General features: G+C 37.6%; 1 protein-coding gene across 1 annotated transcript in view; it reads left to right on the top strand.

Moving 5' to 3' along the window:
• Positions 1-15,589, top strand: part of SEMA3D (semaphorin 3D) — a 125,883-nt gene that overhangs the window by 92,942 nt on the left and 17,352 nt on the right. Inside the window, exons 11-14 of the mRNA XM_047097073.1 lie at positions 5,945-6,167; positions 8,956-9,044; positions 10,878-10,919; positions 14,066-14,223. Of these exons, the coding sequence (XP_046953029.1) occupies positions 5,945-6,167; positions 8,956-9,044; positions 10,878-10,919; positions 14,066-14,223 (512 nt within the window). The remainder of the gene's footprint in view (positions 1-5,944; positions 6,168-8,955; positions 9,045-10,877; positions 10,920-14,065; positions 14,224-15,589) is intronic.

The raw sequence follows: 15,589 nt of genomic DNA, 5'->3' as shown, positions 1-15,589 counted from the left end.
GCGTCTGACTTCAGCTCAGGTCACAATCTCACGGTTCATGAGTTCGAGCCCCGCGTCAGGCTCTGGGCTGATGGCTCAGAGCCTGGAGACTGCTTCCAATTCTGTGTCTCCCTCTCTCTCTGCCCCTCCCCCATTCATGATCTGTCTCTCATTGTCTCAAAAATAAATAAACATTAAAAATTTTTTTTAAATAAATAAACATTTAAAAAAAGGAAACCTTAAAAAAGACAGAGCTACAGCTATATGTTTTGTTAAATGTCCAGCACAATTAAGTTTAGCTTAAACTATTTAATTTTGAAAGTAAATGATCAAAAATTGTTGGTTTAATTGTTGTCTTTAAAGTACTACCCAGTTATAGTAGATAGAATCCAACCTTTGTACAAGCAGGGGAGCATACTATGACATTTTTTAAGTTCAGAGGTTAAAGTTCATTTGCCAATTGTAAATAAAATTTTGAATGGATATTTGCAACAGGTACATGCATTTCTTCAAATGCTAGAAGACATATCGCTGTATTAGACACTGAACAATAAAGAGGAAACTTGAGTTGTTGTTGCTTTACCTTTTAAGCATAGCAGAATATTCAAGATTCAAATATAACAAGAATAAAGCTGGGTTTTAGTTGCAAAAAAAGAAAAAGAAGAAAGGGACAAATGTACCCCAATATTTGTACCCCTGGCCTTTCTAGTTCTGATACTGAAGACAGAGTCTTTCCTCATCCACATTTAGAAACTGACTCCCAGCTGAATAGGCAGGGGGATAGAATGGCACTTGTGAAATTACAATTATTTTTCGGGGCCCCTGGGTGGCTCAGTCAGTTAAGCCTCCGACTCTTGGTTTTGGCTCAGGTTATGATCTCACTGATCATGAGTTCGAGCCCTGCATCAGGCTCTGCTCAGATGGTGCAGAGCCTACTTGGGATTCTCTTTCCCTCTCTGTCTGTCCCTCCCCTGCCCGCTCCCGCTCTCAAAATAAACAAATAAATTAAAAACGAATAGTTACTAAAAGAAATTGCATGTATTTTTTTACTTTATAAATAAAAAAAAACCTTCCTTTTTGTATTTAGGTTATTTTTCCCAGTTTGCTAAAAATGGAAGCCTGGTTCAGTCTTTCCTTGTGCCCTGTCTTCCCTCACATTAGTCAGTCCTATGATTTGTTTAAAAGGAAAGTGCAACCTGTAGAAAACAGCCTGAAGCAGCAGGAGGAGAAAACTTTGAACAGCTGTCTGGTGCCTCGCCAAGGGGCAAAGCTCTCGCGTTGAATAAAAACCATTTTTCTCCTCTCGTCCGTCGCTTCCCACTACACTACTAAAGGCCCTGTACAGACACATAGATGTGCCAAGCACAACACGGTCACACCTAGCCAGCTGTGCAGCCGGCCCTGAGATTGCTGCTGTTGGGTCACCCACCCTTTCCTTTCACGGCACGCCTGGGCAGGTCTCTTCTGAAATACCCTTGTGCTGGTATTGTTTCCAGCAAGATACTCACATTTTAAAATTTTGGTAACAGCTCTCTCTCTCTTTTCTTTTTCTTTCCGAAATTTTAAACTATCTTAAGACTTTTTCAACATGACAGGTAGAGAAACAGATAAGTTCCCTAACTTATTTCCTATAGGCCCTGGGGTAGTGGAAATCAGGGAAATGTTAGAAAGCTAGAGGCAGAAATAAATGGTCCTCTACCGTATAGTCAGAGGGGCTGTGTTAATATGTAGAACTTAAAAGGACATACATACGGAGAAAAATTCGCTAGATTTTTAATACCTGAGATGTAGCTAGATACCTAGCTTCAAGAGGAACATTCTCTAGCTTTTGGGGAGGAAACGGCTTGATATGATCATTTACTTCAGATGCACCATTTCCCCACACTTTCTCTTTTTCCTTTATAGGATTTTTCGTTCCTACTTTACTCTCCTACCTGCTCCGGTCGCTTGGCATCTCTAGTTGTTTTTAGATCTGTGTGCCTCACAGCTATATGATATCAAAGGGGAAATCTCACTGTTTTTAATGTGCTAAAATAACAATATTTGGTTCAAATGGTACTCTCTTCAACCTCAGGGAGTAACTCTACCAAATCACTTTCATTTGTGAAAGCAATGTGGAGACGCAGACCTCGGAGATCACACACAGCAACATAACGGATAAAGATCTTATCCAAACACTGGCAGCATGCCAGAAGGAAAAGCTGCCATAGGGGGGAAAAATACATTTCCAAAGGTCATTTTATAATAGTCAACAGAAACCAGGTTTTCCTTCTCATCTTTTTTCTTTGATTTTATTACACTTAAACCTTTCTGTCAGAGGTGAGCAAAGAGGAAAAGCCTCACGTTTGCTTCTTGGCTAAATTGTTCCCATTTCATTCATCCATACTTTTCTCATATTAAAATTTCTAATTATTTGAAAATTTGATATCAGAAACTGGCTTGAATGTCATGATATTTCTTTTGCAAATTTGGCTACTTGCATAACTATAGTTGCAAAGGCAAAGGAAAAGAAGACCTTAAGCTGGAGGGCTGTTTCAAAAATGTGATGCAAGCAAAATCATGCTTTTGCTCTGATTTTAATGATAGGCCAACCAGATTTTACCGCAGGCAGTATAAGCTATAAGCCCACTATAGTCTCCTTTGGCGGGGCCTCCAACATGCAGCCTGTAATTGGGCAAGAGCTTTGTATCGTTTGAGCTCCACATCCATTTTGACTTGCAGCTTAATCTATTTAATATAGGGTTCCTTCCATTATCGACTTGAGAGATTCCACTTGTCTGAAGGCTAAGTGCTAGAAACAATGACTGAAGACATTCAGCTCTTTAGACCAACATCCAGTTAACAATAAGCTAAGTAATTGCCAAATAGCTAATATTCTGCACCTCTTTGGTGCAGACCTGGGAAAAATAAAGAGATTTAAGGGAAAGATTAATTTTTTTAAGATCAGACATGCAAGGGGCGCCTGGGTGGCTCAGTCGGTTAAGTGTCCGACTTCGGCTCAGGTCATGATCTCTCGGTCCGTGAGTTCGAGCCCCGCGTCGGGCTCTGTGCTGATGGCTCAGAGCCTGGAGCCTGTTTCAGATTCTGTGTCTCCCTCTCTCTGACCCTCCCCTGTTCATGCTCTGTCTCTCCCTGTCTCAAAAATAAATAAGACGTTAAAGATCAGACATGCAAGAATTCTGTAAAAGATAGAAATATTCTTACATTACTAATGGAAAATCATTAACAAAATCTTTTAGTACAACTTCTTTGATATTTCTTCCAATTTAATGACCCATTATGATTTTATTCCTATAAAATTGGAGGTAAGGGTCATATGTTGTGGCTAACTTCGGTATCTTTAATTCCCTGAGAACGACCCTCTGGAGGTTCAGGATTTGAGAAGCACAGTTTGAAGCCTTGACAAGATTCTAATTAGCGCCTGGTGTAAATGGCTCAGTTTTGTAGAGATTGTGTTTCCACCTTGTGTAAAAATTAAAACAGGGAAAAGTAGCACTTTCTTTAAGACTTTCTTCTGTATGTCTGCAACATAGAGCCAAAGTTTGCCATTCCAAAGGAATGTTAGCCCATGAAGAATTCAAATGTAATAGCAGCATTGTTCTGAGTTAGCTTTTTGAATTACAGTATACAGAAATCATAAAATAAATTTGATATGTGGAAAGTTAAATATTTGCCTGAAAAAAATCTAATTATAAAGCAATTCTTTATATTCTTTGGATAAGGCACATCACGTTCATTCAATTTGTACTAGTGTGAACATTTGTGTCTTACCACCAGGGGGCAGGGTATGCTAACTATTGAATTAGTGAACACTAAAAGGCAAAGGAGAGACAATTTTAGACAGAAGTGAAAAATTCCCTGAATGGTTTCTTCACAGATCCTTTAGGGAAAGAGCTGTTGAATTGTTCACAGTGTAATTTTCACACCAGTTATAAAAAAAAAACAAAAAAAAAACTAATTATGATGTAAAACTATTAAAGCTCTTTTACAAGTAATTTTTATGACGTGGTGATTTCTTCCATTTAATTTTTAATAATCATGGGTTTAATTTAAAACTGCAATCTTGGGGCGCCTGGGTGGCGCAGTCGGTTAAGCGTCCGACTTCAGCCAGGTCACGATCTCGCGGTCCGTGAGTTCGAGCCCCGCGTCGGGCTCTGGACTGATGGCTCAGAGCCTGGAGCCTGTTTCCGATTCTGTGTCTCCCTCTCTCTCTGCCCCTCCCCCGTTCATGCTCTGTCTCTCTCTGTCCCCAAAATAAATAAACGTTAAAAAAAAAAAAAAAACAAAACTGCAATCTTAAATGAATTAAAAGAAATTGAAAATAATGGTTTCTCATATGTTCCCATGTTTATAAATCACTTTCTTCATAATTATTTCAACTCAAATTTCATGTAGCTTCATAGGAAACAAATTCACTGTGGAAGCTTTTGAAAACACAGAAAATTAGATATAATTTACATTTTTTTTTGAGAAACTTTGAGAAGGTTGAATAGGCAAGGATAATCTGTTTCGCTAGGTTCCCTTTGGTGACCATTAGCCATTTCTCCTGCCAACAAGTAAAGACAGTTGCTTTCTGAGATCTGAAGTTAATTCAGGAGGATAACAGTTCAAAAGGCAACAGAAATATCTAGCATAGGGGTTTTATATTCAGCTTTCTGAGGCCAGAATTTTTGGAAGAAAGGACAATGTCTTGGGATTGAAATTACAAATTTTCACTTGTGCCAGTGCAGCTGAAAAGAGTATTTCAAAAGCAGAAGCCCAACTGGGCAGAGATAAAGGACTTAAAATATAGACAAATTTTTGAGGTATAGTTGACATATTAGTTTCAGGTATGCAAAGTGATGATTTGATGTTTGAATATCTTGAAAAATATACAGTAAGTCTAGTTACTTACTACTTACTTACAGTAAGTCTAGTCACCATACATAGTTACAAAATCATTTTCCTTGTAATGAGAACTTTAAAGATGTATTCTCTTAGCAACTTTCAAATACACAGTACAGTGTTATTAACAATACTCATCATGCTACCCACTATTTCCCATGACTTAATTTTTTTTATAACTGGAAATCTGTACCCTTTGACCCCCTTCACCCATTGTGACAACCCTCCCACTCCTTGTCTCTGGCAACCAACCACTGATCCGTTCTTTGTATCTGTGAGTTTGGTGTTTTTGTTTTTAAGATTCCACATATAAGTGAGGTCATACGGTATTTGCCTTTCTCTGTCTGACTTATTTTAAGCATAATGTGTTCATGGTGCATCCCTGTTGTCTCAAATGACAAAATTCCATTTTTTGGGGGTGAATAATATTCCCCTGTAATCATTAAAATAACTTTGAGAGAGAAAACTGGATTTAAATATATTCAAGGTAAACTGATATGCCCCGATTCAAGAGTCCCCCCGAAAACAAACCACCAGAGTCCAGAGTCAAAGCCAAGCGGCAAGGGTCGTTTATTGCAGGTTGGAACCCGGTCCTCCGCGCACTCGTTGCCGGTGACGCTAAGAGGCCCCGAGCAAGGATCTTACAGCTTCTTTTATAGACAAGCACAAACAAGTTAGGGATTTTTTGAGGTTACAGAGCTGTTATTGGTTGACATTTAAGTTTGAACACTCAGCAGAACTCGATTGGTTCCTGCCTTTATTTCAAACCATTCAGCAGAACTTGATTGGTTCCCACCTTTATGTCAGACTACAACCTGGCGTGCCCTGGCTGGATTCGGGAACGGGGGGTGGGGAGGGGAGGGGAAAGATCTTTTCTTTGCAGTTGTGAGTATACCTGGTAATTTTTCTCTTAGCCTCTCATAAACTATGTTTATTGACAAGCATATGTGATTCCATATTGATCCTGTTCACCATTCCTTTCATATTGTCAATAATAAGCCTTAAAAACTTTATTATAAGTAAATATAAGTTCCTCAGCTGTATGAACAATGTCTTTACTTCTCTACTCATTTCTTTTCAGTGTCCAAGCAAAACCTATGATCCACTGATTAAATCCACCCGAGATTTTCCGGATGATGTCATCAGTTTCATAAAGCGGCACCCTGTGATGTTTAAATCAGTGTACCCAGTTGCGGGAGGACCAACATTCAAGCGAATCAATGTGGATTACAGATTGACCCAGATCGTGGTGGATCACGTTGTTGCAGAAGATGGACAATACGATGTAATGTTCCTTGGAACAGGTATGCTAGACCCAGATGATGCTTTCTTTCAAAGGAATTTTTCACTATTAGACAAAGGAAGCAAAGGCTTCAAAAAGATTATTGGTTGAAATCAAAATGAGTAATTATTAGCTGATATCTAGTCACTATTTCTTAACATTGCATAACACATGCTTTTTTTTTTTATTTTTTTTAATGTTTTTTATTTATTTTTGAGACAGAGAGAGACAGAGCATGAACGGGGGAGGGGCAGAGAGAGAGGGAGACACAGAATCAGAAGCAGGCTCCAGGCTCTGAGCCATCAGCCCAGAGCCCGACGCGGGGCTCGAACTCACGGACCGTGAGATTGTGACCTGGCTGAAGTCGGACGCTTAACCGACTGAGCCACCCAGGCGTCCCATCATAACACATGCTTTTAATTGACAGTTATAAATATCTCCCAGCCTCCTTTAGTGGTATTTGAGATTTCAAAATATATTTGTATGTTATGACTATAACATGCCTGCTTAGATTAGGTGCTCAATACATATTTGTTGAATGACTATGGACTAAAATTAAACAAGTACAGCTAAGCAATGTTTATTTTCAGACTTCACATTTTTTTCTCTCTGGGGAGATATTTGATTCCCTGCCCCCCACCCCAGCCCCGTAAAAGATCCCTTCACTCAATTTTGAGAACCATTGACTGAGTTGACTTAAAATGGCTTTTCAAAAACTTAAGCAATACTTTGTAAAGATCTTTAAGTAGAAACTTCCTGGAGATTATTTTTCCTATCCTTGAATTTTGTGGATTAAGTATCACTTTCATTATTAGAGACTATTTTATTTATTTTTCTGTCAACTCAGTCATTATAAAATGATTAAAAAATATTTTCCAGAAAAAGAAATATTGCTTATTTAGTATGCCTCAAAAAAAGAAAGAAAAAGGAAATAGAAAATATCATCTAATGATACATGCATTCTAATGACAGTAAAGGTAACATGCATCATTGAGATAAAAGCACTTCATCCTGGATAATGTTATGTGATTTAATGAATCAGGCATTGAGTAAAGAAATCAAAATTAATGTGTTTTCAAGAAATGGGCATTTTTTTATTGAAATAGGTTTTCAGAACTACAGAACAGTTTTATTTTTAAAAAACATACTGTTTTTGCAAAAAAAAAAAAAAAAAGAAGAAGAAGGCTAAGAGCCTGGAGACTTCTTCAGATTCTGTGTCTCCTCTTTCTGCCCCACCCCTGCTCACGTTCTGTCTCTCTCTCAAAAACAAATAAACATTAAAAAAAAATTTTTAATAAATACATTGAAAAAAAGTAGAGTTTATTAGGGAACGTGCATGTGACAGACTTAGAGGGTTTTCAGAATACCTGTTGTCAAGCCTGATTATGCTGCAGATGGCAATAACAAGACATAGGAAAGTAAGTGATGTTCTCAAGACTATAGAGATTACTAGGGAAGCGGACCGAGTAAGTACAGTAAAACCTTGGATTGAGAGTAACTTGTTCTGCGAGTGTTCTGCAAGACGAGCAAACATTTCTAATAAGTTTTAACTGGATAAACAACTGATTTCTCACAATACGAGTTAGTACCTGATACCAAATGCCGCGTGATCACAACTGAGCCAATGGTTCTTAAAATTTGCTTGGATATATGAGTGCTTTGGATTACAAGCCTGTTTCTGGAATGACTTATGCTCACAAACCAAGGTTTTACTTTAATTAGTCTGTCACTAATTCTAAGGAGTTTGCTACTGAATTTGCGCTGTCCGCCCAAAGCGTTCCTAGGTCAACACTTCGCTGTCATAAATGCCATTCGGCCACTAGGTGGTACTACCTAACTTTTACTGAGAAAATTATAAGGTAACTAAGATAGATGGATCGATTTTCAATTATGACATTTGGAAAATGTATATTTTATATTTTTTCAAAGATCCTAGAGTCCTTTAAAAACCGAATTAAATATTTCAGACTATTTTGGGCAAATAGGATCATTACTATCCATATTAAAATTCTTCAACCACAGTGCTAGAAGCTTAAAAGCATCTATATTGTATAAATTAATTTCCAAATGAGATTTTTTTCTCCTTCTAAAATGTTCTTTTGATTGTCTTTCTGTAATAAATAGCATGTCACCTTGTAAACTGCAATAGAAGACCCTGTATTTAAGGCATCTTTACTAAATGTCAATTTTTGGTTTATAGTCTTTTAAATTTTGGTTACTCTTTTAAATTAAACCAAAATAATTTTAAACAAAACTTCAGTTTCCAGACTATTAGTAAAGTTTCTGTAAATAAAATATGTTGGTAAGTGAGCTAAAATTCCCCCCATGTAGATGGCTTCAGTGGTTTCTCTTCCCTTTGTTAACATTATTTAACAATGTATATATATTACCTTTCACCGTAACTTAGATGTGATAAGCACTGAATAAATATTTCTTACATTGAGAGAGAGAGAGAGAGAGAAAAAATATTTTAATATATCTTAACCTTTTAAATTCAGTTACAAAAATATCATTCCACTTTAGTTATAATTTCAGCCATTATTTGAATGAGACGTACATACTCCTTTTGCTCGAAAGATCTTTGAGTGCATGTCTTTTAATGTCTTCCTTATAAATATGTGTTTTATGACTTAAAAACTATCATGTTTCAGAAGGAGGGATTCATATCCATTAAGCTTCACTTCTTGTGTGCCTTGTTTAATCTGACTTTTCTAAAGGCTTTGAAAGAAAAAGGAGGGAACAGTTGTGAAGGTTGCTAGGCATATACTTAAAGGAGAAACAGCAGGATTATAGGTCATGTATTTTTTCAGACATTGGAACAGTCCTAAAAGTTGTCAGCATTTCAAAGGAGAAGTGGAATATGGAAGAAGTAGTGCTGGAAGAGTTGCAGATATTCAAGGTAAGACAGTCCAGAGTTCCAGAAGAGATGGGGACACTTAGTAGTCCTTGATACAGGACAGTGTGTTTTAATACATTGTCACTTTTCCTAGAGAAGTCTGTGCAATTAGCTCCTTTATTTTCCTTTTCCTTAAGCAACGGAAAAAAGTTTTTCAAGCAACTGAGAACAGGACTCCTCTCTCCCCGTAGAATACCACTAAAATCAGGGCTCCTGGGATGGCCGCTCATTACTTTATTCTCTAAGCATATGGTCAGACAAATCGCCACAGAGGATGAAAGCCTGGGGTCTGGGGTCTCTGACTACCCAGATGCTTTTCTACTTTAAATGGTTGACTTTTCAATTTTTCCTCCATTGAATTTGAGAAAACTGGAAGGGTGTGTAAATCACATGTCCCTGCTTTTCCGTAAGGAATCTTTTTTAAACAAGGTTGCATGATAGTAAAGCCTTGATGTATGCTACGTCCCCCTAGAGAGCTAGATCTAAAATAATAATTTTCTAGATTTGGGGAATGTCTTTGACTTTTAACAATACATTTGAGCTGTGATATTCTCTGTAGATGCTCAGTGACATTTAGTTCAAAATTATTTTCTGAAAGTAACATTAGAAATAAAAGTATATTTCTGACAGGAGCTTTGAAAAATATGTTGTGTCTTTTATAACATTTTTGTTGAGATAGTTCATTAAAATGGGCTGTTTCCCTGTGAACATCTATTGCCTTAAAAAAAAAAAATCAAGTAGAGACTCCCACTGTGAGGAACTCAAGGTAATTAACATGCTGAGTTCCACAGGATCCTGTTTACATTGTGATGATAATAGTGGTCAAGGAGTTAACAAGAACAAGATCTGCTATCTGGCATCTACCAAAAACAAAGTCTTGGGTGGTTCCTGAGGGAAAAACTGATGTCAAATCTAAGTGTGAACCCAGAAGCCAAATATGAAGCTCCCACAATACATAAGGTGTGTTAAAATAAGTTTTACTTAATGGTGGTTAGTGGTCAAGAGGAATTATTTGGATTCCATTGTGAAGATTAAATAATGAACCTGTGTCCTTCTTTAAAAAAAAAAAAAAGTTTTGGGATAGCACGTTCTCATTTTAACATTTTTCTTTCATTTTTTTTTCATGTATTTTCTTAAATTTTTGGTATCTGCTACTGTTCATCGGTTTGTAAATACTGGCTGGTGAGAAACGAATGGACAGTAAATAGATGATAAGTAGATGAAAAATTCTTAAAGATTCCATCCTTTTTAGTTTGGTAGCTTCTGTGTTCATGTTTCTAATTTTATATTGCATGCATAAAGCCATAGTTTCAACACGTAAAGCAAGTCCTAGTTCATATCACGGAATCTTGTGCATCAGTAGCTTGCCATGTTCCATAAAGAATATGCTCATCCACAAAGAACACTATAGCTTTTCAGAACTCTGCTACTTGAACAAGTTTTTCAACTACCGATCTAAGTAAGAGCAGAACTAGGTAATAAATAATTATGGAGATGTTCTTGTCAACACTAGTTTGAATTATATGGAAGCAGTTAAGATAAGCAGATTTAGAAGGAGAAACCTTGTGGGTAACTGGGAGCGATTTCCAATGCACAGTGTTTCCTCATACATTTAGATAGTTTTTCTGTAACAAGATACTTTAAAGGAACTATTTTGATCCTTTCTATTAAGGTAGAATTAGAAGGAAAGAACAAACGTTAAGATCCTTTCCCCCTCTATATAACAGACCCTTGAAGTTTTTTTCAGTGATCTTTGGTACATGACAAGAGAACATATTGGCTGCTATAAAAGACTCTTAATGATTATCTTTATTAACATTTGATTTTTATTTTCAGCACTCATCAATCATCTTGAACATGGAGTTGTCTCTGAAGCAGGTACTTTCTAATTTTTCTGTAAAAATTAGCCACAAAAGCAACAGGCTGCTTGAATTCATTTTAGGGAAACTCTATTGATATTGGAAGTTAAATTATAAATAATGTAAAAAGCTTTAAATTGTGTGTTTCTTTTATAACCAATTAGAGGCCAGTGTTGTAGGCTTGCCTTAGGAGAAGTAGAACCAAATATCATTACTTGAATGATAGATATTCCCCTTCCCTTGGCTCTTGAAAACTGAGCTCACTTTCTTTGTTTCATGAAGATGTGTCTCTGTCAAGGCCATAAGAAGTTCATGTAGAATACTAACCATAATCACAAAAAATGGTTTTTAATCAGGGAGTCTAGAAATTACACTATGGACGATGGTGGCAAAGAGCCCAAGAGTCAACTGCCGGCCTTCCACTTAGTATCTGACTCTGGGAATCAATTTCCTTAACAGAGAAATTAGGGAAATAAAATCCACCCCCTAATAAATAGGATGCTGCACACAAAATTTGAGACAAAGAGTTGGCACTTCGTAAGTGTGACGTAAATGGTATCTGATGACAATGACAATAATAATATTTAATAGATCATAAGTTCTCAATATGATACTCCAAATCCCAATTAATTCAAGAGGTTCAGGCTTGTATTAGCATTTGTATATGTACCCCCAGGATAAAAAAATTATGGGATAATATGCTTAATTTTTTTAATATAATTTATTGTCAAGTTGGCTAACATAAAGTGTATACAGTGTGCTCTTGGTTTTGGGGGTAGATTCCCATGATTCATAGCTTACATACTACACCCACTGTTCATCCCAACAAGTGTCCTCCTCAATGCCCATCACCCATTTTCCCCTTTCCCCCCTAACATTGTCTTCATCTATGTGGCTAGTAATGACACAGAAACTATTAGGGAAAAGATCTAAATAGATTTCTTATTTGATCTTTTCCATTAATTTTTTTCACTGAATGTTTAGTTCTTAAAGGCCTACTACTACCCTTGGAGGGTATAGAAATGAATGAATGGCATAGTCCTTCACTTAGAAGCTCACAGTGGAGCTGGGAGACATAGAAAGAACACGCTACCAATGCAAAACAATAATGGAAGCCTGTACAGGGAAAACACAGGGGAGGCACTGGTCTAAGAGGAAGCCAGGTAGAGCAGAGGAAGGAAGTGAAAAGAACAGACATGTGGGGCGTGGGTGGCTCAGTCGATTAAGTATCTGACTCTTGGTTTCGGCTCAGGTCATGCTCTCACAGGTTCATGAGATCAAGCCCTGCATCAGGTTCTGCACTCACAGCATGGAGCCTGCTTGGAATTCTCTCTCTCTCCTTTTCTCTTTGCCCCTCCCCCCCTCAAAATAAGTAAATATACATTAACAAAGAAGAAGAGACATGTAACCTGAACTATGAAGGATGTTGCAGTTAACCGGTTAAATTAAAAAGGGGATGGGAAGAGGAAGCCTATGCCAAGGAAAAAAGGACAACATTTGGAAAGGTGTGAGCAGTGAGAAATCATAGCTTATTCTAATAAGTTTGTGAACAATTAGAGCAAAGGGCATATGTGTGTGCAAGGGGCAAGGAGGCTAGAAATGATTCTGGGACATAAAACAGAGCAAGATTAGGTACATCCTTATTGTCTTCCTAAGAAGTTTAACAGTTTTATCTGAGGACAACGAAAACCTTTAAAGATCTTCAGCAGGAATGTGTTGTGATAAGCTTTTCCTTTTAGGAAGGTCAGTCTGGTGTGGCAGAGCGGAAGATGGATCGAGTCCTGGGGTAGAGGTGGGGGTTGTCGGAACACGAGGCTGAAGCCAGTGGAAATATTAGAACACTTATAAGTAATCCAGGGAAGAAACAATAAAGACAGACAAAAGTGTTGGCAGTGGAGAGGGAGAGGAGGAGATAGAGAGTTCTGTGTAAGAGAATGGAAAAGATACGGTGGCTGACTAAGAGATAAAGGGGATTCAGAGACAACTCCCAGTTTTGTGTCCTGGGTGACAAAGCTGGGGTAGCAGGGCTAGATTTAGGGCAATCCAGTATGTCAACCTTGACGTTGTTTTCAAGATGCACCTGACGCTTTATACAATCACCTCACATTTAATGCAAAGAAAGGAATCCTCAAAGGAGACAGAAATCTTAGGCAGAAATAAAGACAGAGAACAAGAAAAGTTGAAGGTCAAGGGAGGCATGATTCTTGGTGTTAAACACTTTGGAGAATTGAAGTAAAGCAAATACTGAACTGGGTGCATTGCATTTAGCAGCTAGGAGGTCTTAACTGACATTTAAATAGGCAGGGCAGGTAGAAGATAGATGTCTGTAGGTTGAGTACGTGTATTTATTTATGTCAGCATTTATTTCTCAGGTTTTTACCCTTTGTGTAAAGTCTGATATGGCCCGCTGTCGTGACCATGAGTTCACTGAAGGCACAGACTCTGGCTTAGTTATTCGTATCCTCCCTCTCCCTACGTCTTCCACCACGTACGCTCAGCGAATGCTCATAAAGAGCAGTGCATTGTTTTCAGAACATATTTCCAAAATGCACCTTTATATGCTGAGTTGTTTAGTATCCTGCAGCCTTTCATTGGTGATATGGCATCTTTCGAGCCTCCTTAATACTTTCTTCACAGTGATACCAAGCATTTTCTCTCCAGCTTATAACCCATTTTCCTTCAGGGATCAAGAGGTATTTCATTAGCAAATGAAATGGTTCAAACCACAAGAAAGTTTCATAAATCTCTTTTCAGCCATCTCTCACGCAAGAAGCCACAGCAGCGGAAGACCATCAGTGTTGCCCATCACATCTGTGCTTGATATAATCTACCAAAGCGCATTTTCAACCATTCAGAAAGAATTTGACGTCTTAATTCCTCAGTCTAGCAGCTGGGTTTTGACCTTCTTAAATTACTGCCAAGGTTATCCTAGCTCTCTAGAATGCTGTCCATTTCGGTATCAACATCTTCAAACCGCCATGCTGCCAGGAGTAGAAGGGATCGACTCATCTTACTCTTTGTTATGTTTCTGTACAACTGCTTATTTTCTGTACAAGGGCACCCAAGGAGACAGATTTAGATCTGTGATGTGGTATTCAGGAAAGGGAAGTTCTTAAGACTGGTCTGAAAGATGCTTCTAATTCATTTGTTTTGCCTGATTTGTAGCAACAATTGTACGTCGGTTCCCGGGATGGATTGGTTCAGCTCTCCTTGAACAGATGCGACACTTATGGGAAAGCTTGTGCAGACTGTTGCCTGGCCAGAGACCCCTACTGTGCCTGGGATGGAAATGCATGCTCTCGATATGCGCCCACTTCAAAACGGTAAGAGGCACATGGAGTGAAGCTGAAGCCTTCTTTTCTACCCAGCGACTATCTCACCGGAATACCTTGTCTTCTAGTTTAAATTAAAGACGATTTAATTGTAGAAAACATGGTCTCTGGTGAGAATATTAAAATTAAATTTTGCATAAAACTAAATGTTGAAGGAGCATGAAAAAGAGTGTTCTGAAGTGCCGAAATGTGGAACTTGAAAAAATTCTGAAAAATTGTTTACATGCTTTTCCTTCCTCTTTGTTAAATACCATTAAATGTTGGTTTTTCTCGACTACTTTGCCCTTCCTCCATTCCTCCCTTCTTCCCTTATTTTTACATGGTCTATGTTTACCCTTACTGTTTTGCAAATAATGTATACATATATGTGTTCATAAAGCGTAGGTTATAAACAACCCACAGCACGTCTCAGTGACTTGGTACAATTTTATTTTTACTGTAATAAGTCTAACTTGGTCAACTTCTGTCACTCAGATGTACATAAACATCAAAATGCTGTCCTGCTGTTTACTGTTCGTTGCTTTATGTGCTCTTAAAAATGAAGCTATTCTGAGCCAACAAAACCCAGTTAGAAATGTATCCTCTATACACATGGGCAAAAGCACCACAAAATCATCCAAGGATGTCCATTTCAGCACTGTTTTCAGTAGCAAAATTATTGGAAACAACCTGAATTGTCATCAGGATGACTGATGCTAGCTAAATATGTTATGATCATAAATTGTTAAATGTGCATTTTGGTAACACCCTTTTTCTGCACTATTGTTCAAGGTATATTTTTCCTCTAGGTAAAATGTCAGCAATTTGTATATGGTATTTTTTTTTTAATCTTTAGGTCTGTATTAACTATGATGACAAGTGAGTGTATGTTAGTCCCACTAGTACGTACACACTTGTTTCTTCTTGAAATTTGACTCACATGTCAAATTTCAAATTCGAGGATTCACAGATTGAATGCATAGTACAACAGCAGATACAGCTTATAATTAGGAGACAGTTTAGATTCCCTGAAATTTCTGGATTCGCTGTGGGTGGGGAGATACCGCTATTACCAGTTCAAAGTAAAAAACGCCAATATTCTGTTATAGTTTTTGGCTAAGAATATACTTCTCATAGTGAGCCCTTGGGGAATATTTTTCTTTTCTAGAAACTAAAAATCAAAGAGTGCTCATTAGCTCGTAATGGACCTTCAGTTTGATGAATTGACCCTGTTTCTTAAGAAGCCACGATTTAAAAACATTCTTGACCTTATGTACCTTACGCAATCATAATTTTTCTTCTTATATTTCCCAAGACTCTATCTCTGATCTTGCACACATACCCCTGCGATAGTTTCCCTTACCTTAACATAAATGTC

The sequence above is a fragment of the Lynx rufus genome, unplaced genomic scaffold (genome assembly GCF_022079265.1).
Source record: "Lynx rufus isolate CCGP_SWC_20201006 ecotype Redwood Valley unplaced genomic scaffold, mLynRuf1.p SCAF_4, whole genome shotgun sequence".
Taxonomy (NCBI): Eukaryota; Metazoa; Chordata; class Mammalia; order Carnivora; family Felidae; genus Lynx; species Lynx rufus.
This window is presented reverse-complemented; position numbering and strand designations above follow the sequence as displayed.